This window comes from Oryctolagus cuniculus, chromosome 18, assembly GCF_964237555.1.
Source record: "Oryctolagus cuniculus chromosome 18, mOryCun1.1, whole genome shotgun sequence".
Taxonomy (NCBI): domain Eukaryota; kingdom Metazoa; phylum Chordata; class Mammalia; order Lagomorpha; family Leporidae; genus Oryctolagus; species Oryctolagus cuniculus.
The window spans coordinates 38,306,994-38,317,787 of NC_091449.1; the positions used below are offsets into that span (position 1 = coordinate 38,306,994).

At 63.7% G+C, this 10,794-nt stretch overlaps 1 protein-coding gene across 1 annotated transcript; it reads left to right on the forward strand.

The window, feature by feature from the left end:
* The first annotated feature begins 859 nt into the window (after positions 1 to 859).
* IRX5 (iroquois homeobox 5) lies at positions 860 to 4,653 on the forward strand. Its single transcript, XM_008257303.4, has 3 exons — positions 860 to 1,461; positions 2,601 to 3,006; positions 3,197 to 4,653. Exons 1-3 carry the CDS (start codon positions 1,213 to 1,215, stop codon positions 4,003 to 4,005), a joined length of 1,464 nt encoding a protein of 487 aa, XP_008255525.3. The 5' UTR covers positions 860 to 1,212; the 3' UTR covers positions 4,006 to 4,653.
* The last annotated feature ends 6,141 nt before the right edge of the window (positions 4,654 to 10,794 follow it).

Here is a 10,794-nt window from a genome sequence, read left to right on the forward strand (position 1 = left end):
GGGGCGCGGGCGGCCGGAGATCTCTCGGCTGTAGCGCCCCTGTTCCCACCACCGCTGCGCCGGAGACGGGCGACCCCGCCGTCCCGGGCCTCCAGCGTCTCCTCCTTGGCCGGCCGGTGTGGGTCGGGGGCTGGGAGACCGCGCCGAGGACGTGCCCACGTCCGAGGCCTGGCTCTCGCCCACCTGCTGCTGCTGCTGAGCAGAGGGCAAAGCGTTGCGGATTCCCTGCGCCCCGGGCGCGGGCATCCATCCGTCTCTCCCAGGGTCCTGCCTGCCGGGTCTCCGGCTCGCCCTCGAGCCCCGCAGTTTGGGGAGAAGCCGGGGAGGGGCGGGCGACGAACCTCCCGGGAATCCGTCCTCCCCGGGAACCGGCAGTCCGCGAAGTCGGCGACTGGCGGAGGCGAGGAGGGCGCCGAGCGGCCTCGGCGGCGCCTTTGTGCTCCGGGGCGGCCCGGGCCGTTCTCGGGGAGCCGCGGCCGCGCGTCAGGACCGCCGCTCCGCCCCGAGTTAGCAGGGGAGGAAAGTTGGAAGGGCTCGGCGCTCCCGGGATGCGATTGTCATCCTGGGGCCGGCGCTCGAGAGTCTGAGAGAAAAGAGAAGGAGAGAGCGGGGAGGGGAAAGGAGGGGGGGGAGAGGCCGGGGGGAGGGGAGAGGGGGGCCGCGGAGGGGAGGCGGGCGCGAGGGAGGGGCGAGGGGCGCGCCAGCGAGCGGGAGACCGAGCCGGGGAGGAAGAGGGAGAGGGCGAGGCGCGCCTGGCGGCCGGGTTGGCTGCGGCCGCCCCGAGGCTCCTGCCAGTCCTCCCACCGACTACACCCCGGGAAGGAGGAGCTTCGGGCGCGCACAAGGCGTCAGAATCCTCAATTTCCAACTTAGCATCTTGGCAGGACCTTTGCGAAGCCAAAAGCAGAGCCCCCCGGTGCAAAAAGCGAGGGGGGGGGGAGGAAAAAAAAAGAGAGAGAGAAAGCAGCAAGGGAGGGGAGGGGGAAAAAGCCCAGCCGGGGCGAGCGAGGCGCGCAGAGGAGCGGGCGCGGCGGTGGCAGCCGAAGGCGCGCGGGAAGCCAGCGAGGAAGGCGCCGCGGGCCCGAGAGCCGGGGCCCGAGGAGCGGCGGCCCGGGGCGGCCAGAGGCCAGGTGCCCTCCCGCTCGCCCTCGCAGGGCGCCGCCCGGCTGGTTGGCGGCCGCGGCGCGGCGCGCCCCATGCCCGTGTGTGGCCATGTCCTATCCGCAGGGCTACTTGTACCAGCCGTCCGCCTCGCTGGCGCTCTACTCGTGCCCGGCGTACAGCACCAGCGTCATCTCGGGGCCCCGCACGGATGAGCTCGGCCGCTCGTCTTCGGGCTCCGCGTTCTCGCCCTACGCCGGCTCCACTGCCTTCACGGCGCCCTCGCCGGGCTACAACTCGCACCTCCAGTACGGCGCCGACCCCGCGGCTGCAGCCGCCGCCGCCTTCTCCTCGTACGTGGTGAGTGAGCGGGGAGCCGCGCCGGGGCGCAGAGGACGGCCAGGGGCGGACGAGGGCGGCCGGGCGGCGGGGACGCGGGGGGACACGGGCCTGGGCGCCGCCGCCGAACTGCCCCGCCGAGCCTCGCGGCCCCAGCAAACTTGGGCGATTGTCTCGCTCGGCCTCGCCCGGGCCTCGGGCTCAGGACTTGCTAGGAAGAGAAGCCGCGTCTCGCCCGGATCGCGGGTGTTTGGGGGTGGGGGTGGGGGTGGGGTGGGAGCAGAGGTCTTTGCAATTAAAGGGCCGCGTTCGGGTCTAACGTGAGCTCCAGGCCGCCCTGCAATTTTATGGAATTAATTAATTAATTTTGGGTGTTTTTTTTTTTTTTGCCATTTGGGAAAAGTTACTCCAAAGAAATGGACCCGAAACCCGAGCAGGAGCGTGCTGAGTCTATGTAAATGTGGTTGGCCTCGCCTTTAATTAATCCTCCAAAATGTTGCAAATCCGTAATCCTATCTTCGCAATCCGATTTGGAGGTATTAAATTTCTGAAAAGTCGGCCGAGCTGCGGTGCATCCGGGATTTTTCGGCCGGCTGCACTTTCTGGAAAAGCGCGGTGGCTGTGGCGTGTGGGGTTAGCCGTTTTGGAGGTGGGAGTGCGGGGATAGAGCTCAGTTTTCTGTTTGAGGGTTTTGAGGGTTTTTTTTTACCGATTAAAAAGAATAATTATTAATAATAAAATGCCTTGACTGCCCTTGTTCTTCCCCTCCTGCGCCCAACGTGCGGCCTCCCCGGGCGCGCCGCGCATTCTCCGCCGCTGGCCAGGCCTCTGTCCGCACGGAGGACCGGGCCGCGGTGGCCACCTCTGCGCACCGGGCTACGGACGTGTCCTGGCACGCGGGGGCCCGCAGGGTGGGGCGCCGAGGCCCGCTCAGCTTCAGGGGCCCGGCAAGGGCTGGACTACGGAATAGGGGTTCCCTGCGACCTTCCTGCGAGGGGGAGGGGTCTCTCCCGTGTGGGACCCGGCGAGCCCTGACCCCGTGGGGGGGAGGTAGCCAGAGCTCCGGCCTCGCGCTGCCCGCGAGACCCCTGGGGCGCCGCACAAGTGCGAGTCCGTCATTGCGCGGGGACACTCACCTCCTCTCTGCCCGTACCCCGCAGGGCTCTCCCTACGACCACACTCCCGGCATGGCGGGCTCCTTGGGCTACCACCCGTACGCCGCGCCCCTGGGCTCATACCCGTACGGGGATCCCGCGTACCGGAAGAACGCCACGCGGGACGCCACCGCCACGCTCAAGGCCTGGCTCAACGAGCACCGCAAGAACCCCTACCCCACCAAGGGCGAGAAGATCATGCTGGCCATCATCACCAAGATGACCCTCACCCAGGTGTCCACCTGGTTCGCCAACGCACGCCGGCGCCTCAAGAAGGAGAACAAGATGACGTGGACGCCGCGGAACCGCAGCGAGGACGAGGAGGAGGAGGAGAACATCGACCTGGAGAAGAACGACGAGGACGAGCCCCAGAAAGCCGAGGACAAGGGCGACCCCGAGGGCCCCGAAGCAGGTTGGTGCGCAGGGGAGAGAGGACGGGGAGCGGGTGTGAGAAGGACAAGGGGGTCCTGGAGGGGGCGCACGCGGGGCCCCGGGGCTGGGGACTGGGGGAGGCCGGGGGCGGTCTCTGCGTCCTCGGGCAGGACCCCAGGGCCCCGGGCGGCGCGGCCTCAGCGCCTCTGACAGCCGGATTTCGCCCGCAGGAGGAGCAGAGCAGAAGGCGGCTTCGGGCTGTGAGCGGCTGCAGGGGCCGCCCACCCCCGCCGGCAAGGAGACCGAGGGCAGCCTCAGCGACTCGGATTTTAAGGAGCAGCCCTGCGAGGGCCGCCACGACACCCTGCCCGGGCCCCCCCGCGTCGGCGGGCCCTCCCCGGCTGGGCCGGCGGCCGCGCGGCTGGCGGAGGACCCGGCCCCTCACTACCCGGCGGGCGCGCCGGCACCCGGCCCGCACCCGGCCGCGGGAGAGTTGCCCCCGGGTCCCGGCGGGCCCTCGGTCATCCACTCGCCGCCGCCGCCACCGCCGCCGCCGCCGCCCGCCGTGCTCGCCAAGCCCAAACTGTGGTCTCTGGCCGAGATCGCCACATCCTCGGACAAGGTCAAGGACGGGGGCGGCGGGGGCGAGGGCTCGCCGTGCCCGCCGTGCCCCGGGCCCGTAGCCGGGCAAGGCCTGGGAGGCAGCCGCGCATCGCCGGCCCCGGCGCCGCCGCCGCGCTCGCCCTCGGCGCAGTGTCCGTTCCCGGGCGGCGCGGTGCTGTCCCGGCCCCTCTACTACACCGCGCCCTTCTATCCCGGCTACACGAACTATGGCTCCTTCGGACACCTCCATGGCCACCCGGGGCCTGGGCCAGGCCCCGCCACCGGCCCGGGCTCGCATTTCAATGGATTAAACCAGACGGTGTTGAACCGAGCGGACGCTTTGGCTAAGGACCCGAAAGTGTTGCGGAGCGCGTCGCAGCTAGACCTGTGCAAAGACTCTGCCTATGAACTGAAGAAAGGTATGTCGGACATTTAACGCGGGCTGCTCTGGGCCTGGACTCCTCTAATTTATTAAAAACATGGCCTTGGCAGTTATTTTTCCATCACCGAAAAAGAGAGAGAGAGAGAGAGATAAACTACCCCTCCTATCAAAAGTTTATAGTCTATGGAGATGGCTGGCATAAAAACGCAATCTCCACACACACACACACACACACACACACACACACACACGTCTTACCCAACCGAAAAACTAAAAAAAAAAAAGGATTTGTATTAAATCTATTCTGTATATTTAATGTAGCATTTTTGTATTTAAATTGATAATTCCATATCTTTGAAGTAAATTATGAAAACAAGACACCTGTACAGGCATTTAATGTTTTTTTTGTAATATAAATATATACATTTGTGTTTCTGCCCTCGCCCCCCCAAAAAAACTGTTTCATAGTTTAAAAAAATACAAGTTTAATTTAATTTTTTACACCTATCAATTTTTCTGGGTATGAGCTAAAGTATTATTACAGAAAGGAAACAGGTTATACTCTTAGATTTAAAAAAGTAAAATAAACTGCAGCCGCCTTTGTAAAACGCAAACTATTTAATTAAAAGAGATTTTAACATATTCAGAGCCACTCATTACTTTTTAGAAGCCTCAATAAACTGTCCTTTGCCTTGGTCAAAAGGTGCAAACTTGGCAACTTTTTTTTGCGAAGCGGGGAGTGAAGGGTCCCACGGAGCATCAGGGAGCCAGGGGAAAAACCGCCACCGGGCCGTGAGCCCTGCCCCAATGCACGTCGGGCTCACCACCGGCGCGGGCGGCCTGGGGCGCACCGGACCCCGGAGGAACCCGAGAGACCCGAGCGCGCGCCCAGAAGGGACCCAAGATGGCAGAGCCAGCCAGAGACGCGCGCCACCCCAGCGCCGGCGCTTAACCTAATTACTCCCAATCAGTGTCGTGTTTTATGCAAAGCAATCAGCTGGTGAACTCTGCTAATGAGTTCGATTTTATGCCGGATTTAGCCCTTATTACTATTTCAAAGGTGCTGCGGGCTAATGCCGGGCGGGGAGCGTCAGGGGGTGCCAGGGGGAGGGCTTGCCCGCGTCGCCGGCTCCTCTGCTCCCCCGCACTCGGGGCACCGACCCCTTCCTCCCCGCATGCGGTCACGTCCGTGGACAGACGCCCGCGGGGCCGCGGCACGAGCGAGGGGACGGTTCCCCCCTTTCACAGGTAGGTGTCACACTTGTCCTGGGTTTCCAGCCCGGCGCGCGGAGCCGGAGCCGGCGGAGGGGGCGGGGAGGGGGCGGGGAGGCGGGGGCGGCGCCGCGGCCGCGGCGGGAACGCGATGCGGCCCCCGCAGGGACCCCGGGGCCGCTGGCGCTGACCTCCGGCCTCGTTTCGGACGCGTGGCCTTCGGGAGCCGCAGGCCGTTGGCCTGGAAAACGAGGCCGCTGTGGACACGATCGGGCGTGTCGTCGCTCGAGCGCTTGGCCCGGCGCGGACTCCTGAGTTCACGCAGCTACCCGAAGTACTTTTCCGCAGCGTCGGCATCAGCCTGATGATTTGCGTTGTGAGCCCGCGTGTTTCGTCCCCAGACCCAGTCCCGACGCGTGTCTGTCCTAGATGAGGTCCGAGAGGGACCGCCCTGCGCCACGGGGCAGAGCGGCCGCAGACGCGGGCTTGGCCGCGGTGCTGGCGTCTCAGTCTTGCGCCCGAGATGCGGAGCCGCCGACCCGCTTCGCTCCGTGGGAAATTTTTCGGGGGCCTGACGGTGGGGGAGGGGGAGCTGTCACAGCCCAGAGAGACCCCGGCGAGAGGAATTAATCTGCCCTGTTACACTGGAGCCCCAGTGTAGAGAATGTGTTTGCACACAACACCGGTTTAATTAGGCTTCATCAAAACGCACATATTTGTAGTTCTGCTCAGGATGTATTAAAACCCCACTGTTTTTTTTTTTTAACACACCCCAAAAGTTTCCCCAGAGTTGATGCTTGGCTTTGATGTTGTTGTTGTTGTTAAGAACCTGCAACGGGGCTGCTTTCAGTGTCTTGAATTTTGCACAACTTTGAAAGTTGTCTTGTCCAATGTTGTAAGGAGCAGCCGTGGACTTTGGGGTTTTAGGTTAGCGAGCAAATTCACGCAGGGAAAATGGTTTCAAAGCTGGAAGTGCGAATGATTAAATATGCATGAGACGATCGTATTTTATTTTGTCCCTTTAATTATAGATGATTTAAAAAAAAAAAACAATTGAATTCCGAAGATGACTTGCCCTTGCTCCCGGTCCCCCCACCCCCCAAGTTGAATGCAGCCCCAGGAGTCACCTTCTCTTCTCAAAAAGTCAGAAGAAAAGGCCAGGCCCTTTCTCACGGGAGACGTCAGCTCGGCGGGGTTTTGCAAGCCTTCGCCCTAAACCCTGCCCAGCGATTTTAAAAAGAAAATTGCAGGCCTCCTTGCGGTCCTGGGAATATGCAAATACCGCGGCGCGGGTCTCCCGTGTCGGCCCGCTGAGGCTCGGGGCCGGGAGCCGGACGCCCGCGGGGCCGCCTGGGAACGCGAGCCCCGCACCAGCCGCACGCGGCACTTCTCAGCATCGAGGAGCGGCGCGCCACTGGGCGGGCCCGCGAAGCGTCCCCTGCCCGCGCGCATCCCGCCGCTGGCCTCTGCTGGGGCTTCGCTGTTCTCTTCGGGCGTTGGCGGGCAAGCCCCCGACGAGGAAACCTGGAATTTTCTTCTTGGCCCCCTGGGATTTCGGAGCACACAGTGTGTCCTGGTGTCGACTGTCCAGTCTGGAGGTTGCCTGCGGGGCAAGTCGGGGTTGCAAGCGTTTAGAAAACGTTTGACCCCAGAAATCGGTGCGTGTCAGTGTGGTCCCTGAGTCCGGGAGGAGATCCCTTCTGGAGGGCGAGGGGACGCCAGCGAGTGCCAGGACCAGGGCTTGCTCTCAGCCTGGCTTTGAGGCGCTGGAGTTGCGGGGAACAGCGCAAAAGACACCTGGTGCTGCGCGGACGTTTGCCACCTGCGCCTGGCCCGACCAGTTCCGGACCCCACGAAGGGCTAGAGGAGGCGCCGATACACAGCAACAGAGGTCGTGGGTTCCCTTCATGGGGTCTACTCAAGCAATCCCCTGCGGTAGCGCCCGGGATTGGACTCAGACCCTTCCCTTCCCCTTCTGTGCCCGGGCCCAGTCAATTCCTCATCAGATTTGGGATGGAGGAGGGAACAGCCCAGAACATTCCCCAGGGCGCTGACGCAGGTTTTGAGAAACTGCGGGAGGAGCCATTCCCTTGCCTGCTCCAGGGCTGCGGGTACCGGAGCCCGAAAGGTTCCCACAGCTCGGGTGCTGGGCCTGCCACGAGGCCTCCTGCTTTGCAACCCCCTCATTCTGCGTGAGCTGCGCGTCTCTCGGGGCCCGGAAGGTTGGCAGGGAGCGAGGGTCGCAAGTGCGGTTCTGGCCCAAGTCCTGCGTCCCAGCCCACCTGTCGCGCACAAGTAGCTGCCCACGCTGGCAGAGGCGCGGAGCAGCGCAGTGCAGGGCGCCCAAAGCGAAAGGAATGCGGGTGCGCTCCCCAGAGAGCCGTCGCGGACGCAGTTTGGGAAGGGCGCCGCCTACCGGTCCCCCGGCGCCACGCGGCTCGCAGGGAGGGGGAGTGAGGGCCAACGCGGCTGGGCCCCCACCTGCAGCCGGGCCTTGGCTCTGAATCCAGAGCCGGTCGAACTTGGGCTCCTTCGCCTCCCCAACTAGCCACGATCCTGGGCCCAGGACCCAGTTAGCAATGGGGATGAGGGGGGCTGCGCAAATGGCTGAAACAGTTTTAACCGCGGCTTCTCCCCCGGCTCCGGCGCTGTTTCAAGCAACCTAGGCATGCAGAAGGCAGTTTTAGAAAAGCGCTGTCAACTCTGCGACGTGCGTCCCGCGGACCTCGGCGGTGCGCAGCTCGGGCAGTGCGCGCGTGCTCCCGCTGCGCCCAGGTGCGCGCACCTCGCCTGAGGCCGGTCTTGGGACGCCCAGGCCCGGGGCCCCGCGCTGTGGGGCTTGATTTACAGTGCGGTGCATCGACAGCCTACCACGCCACCGTGCCCCCAAATACCGTGTGGCTTGTGGGGTGGACATCTATAGAAACACTAACCCTCTCATGGCTTCGAAACTTCCTGTTTCGAAAGCAGCTTGGATGAGGTCGGAGTGTCAAAGTGTGCGGGGCCCATGCCAGCGTCCCACCACCCCGCCAGAAGCTCTGAGGGGTCCTATCTGCCGCTCCAGCCCGCGTGCGGGATACCGGGGAGAAGCGGGGCCCGCCCTCCTCCGACTCCCCGCATCCCTCGCCACCCAACCGATCGCCGGAGGGAAATCGGGCCCGGCTGGAGTCTTGCTCCCACTCTCCCCCCAAAACGGCCAGCGCTCCGGGACTATCCTTAAACCCACCCCGCGAGTCCCGCCTTGTCACCAGGCCAGGGCCGGTCTCCATTTCGTTTTCCCCCAATTAAATGCGGTTTGGGTCCCGGGTATTAGGGCGAGCCCAGGTTGTGGTCTTCGGGGCGGGGCTGTAGCTCTAGGTGCACTCCTGACGCTGGCCGGCCTTTCGAGGGGCGGCTCCCGTCGGCCGCAGCCCCCAGCCCCGTGTCCCCCAAGGCCTCCCGCCGGGCAGCCGCTGGTTCCCGGCGCCCGGACGAGCCCAGCGCGCCCGAACGCCACTTTCCCAGTGAAATCTGCTTTTATTTGCTCCGAGCAAACCCCGGGCCCTCTGCGCTCCCGCCTGATGGATGCAAATGTAAATGTGCACTTATTTAATTGGATCAGGCCCCAAGATAAAAGAGATAAACGGCTCCCCGTTTGCTAACTTATTTTCCGAGGCATGCAGCGCCGCGTGGAGGGAAAGCTAATGACGGAGCCGTGCGTCCCTCGCGCTCCTCTGGCTCTCGACAGCCGCGGCGCGCCGGCCCGCGGGCTCCGCCTGGGCTGCGGCCGGACGTTGACCTGCTGGGCCCCGGCCCCTCATGCCGGGTAGGGTCCTCGTGGGCTGTTCCGTGGCTGCCAGGCCGCGAGAGGGAGAAGGTGCGGCGTGGGCACCGCGCTGGCATATACCCGTCCCTCGCCGCAGCCCTCTTTTTTTGTCGCCTGTCCTCGTCACCGTTCTTACCCACCTTTCTATGCCTGGGTCACACTGTCCAATTCCATAGAAAATCCTGTCTTCCTCCCGGCTCCCCCCGACACACACACCCATGTCCCCTCCACCCCAGGTGGCGGTTTCCGAAAGAAGGAAGCAATGGCCACGAACAGGATCTGGCGCCGGCGTCCCTGCAGCCACCAGGGTCCGGCGGGGCTCCCTCAACACGGGAGGACACCCTACCCTGTCCCCGGAGGGCGCACTTGATTCCTCCTTAATGGGCTGCAAGCCATGGACTCGCCCCCGCCACTACACTAAATGCCGTGGGCACTCCCCACCCCCCACTCCGGTCATTTCAGGGGGTCGCACACAGCCACGCACCCCGGAGGAGAAAGGGCTGTCTAGCTCCTGCCTGCTGCAGGCCGGAGTCCAGAACCTGCCCGTCTACAGGTTCGATTCCCTGCCCTGGGTCTCCGTTTTTCCCATGAAGTTTCTCTTCTGCTCAGCTGCTCTGGGGTGGGGCTGGGGGGTGGGCGGGAGAGAGAGGGACCGGCGGAGGATGGTGCGGAGGAGCGGGGAGGGGAGAGCAGGGCCTTGGTTTCGAGCCCCTGCCGGATCGCGCCGCCGTCCCCCAGACTGGGCGTGGCGAGGCCGGGCAGGCCGGGTGGGAGGCAGCGCGCCTGTCCCCACGCGCTGATGGATGGCCTTGTCAGGAGAGCTCCGTGCGCCAAGCCCATCAGAAAGCACTTACCTCGCTAAACTGAAATTACTGTCTTTTCAGGGGCTAATTTGTGTAACTCCCATGGAGGGGCTTGGAGGGGGTTTGATGAGGCATAAAATGATGATTAATGAATTTATTGGCCGCTGCTCATCAAACAAGGGCCGCAGAGCTCGCGTCCGCACCCGTGGCCTGGCGGCGGCGCTCAACACAACTACAGGCAAGCGCCTCAAGAATGCCCCACGTCCCCAAGTGCCCGGCCCTGGGCCCTTTCCCTTCCTCCAACCCGGGCTGCTGCCTGCTGACGGTACCCAGATCCGGGGGCTGCAGGCTGTAGCCGCCCTGCCATCGCCATCGCTCTCCGTGTGCCGGCTGCCCACGCCTAGGGGAGGCAGGCTGGGGCAGTCCATAGCTTCCACCCCCAAAGGCCACCCTGGAGCTGAGGGGGTCGGCTGCTGTCCAGAGAAACTGTAGCTGATTGGGTGGGTGCTTGGGCTTTGGTGCCTCTGCCTTGTCTCTGCCACTTAATAACCGTGCACCCTTGAATAGATCCAGTAACTCATGGAGCCTCAGTGTTCACACTTGTGAAATGGGCCTGTGCCACTTGGGGTTTTGTGAGGATCAGAGTAGAGTGCATGGCACACACTTACCCTTGAATATGGTTATTACACTCATGCTCTCTTAAGATTTCTTTAGGGACACTGGCCTGGCCTGGGGGTCAAGGTAGAGGGTGGGAGACAACCACGTTGGGTTCTGAGTCAGGAGGAGAGTCCTTTCCACAGTGGGTCTATTTTTAGCACTGCCGGCACCCTCCCCACTTCCCTGGGTTGTAGATCCCTCCCCAGGACTTGAGGGGAACCCGATGCGGAAGGTGGGCAGACCAAGAGGGACCTACCCAGAGCTGAGCTGTGAGCCACTGACTGGGATTTCTGCCTAGGCCCAGAGTGGTCCAGAGCTCCCCCAGCTCTTCCCAAGCTCTTGGTCTGCAGGTCCCTGTTCTTCAGA

Bases quoted from the DNA above. Each gene is read 5' to 3' on its own strand.
- IRX5 (XM_008257303.4), top strand. From the start codon at position 1,213: ATGTCCTATCCGCAGGGCTACTTGTACCAGCCGTCCGCCTCGCTGGCG. The intron at 1,462-2,600 runs GTGAGTGAGCGG...CGTACCCCGCAG, and splicing joins CCGCCTTCTCCTCGTACGTG to GGCTCTCCCTACGACCACAC. The intron at 3,007-3,196 runs GTTGGTGCGCAG...TTTCGCCCGCAG, and splicing joins CCCCGAGGGCCCCGAAGCAG to GAGGAGCAGAGCAGAAGGCG.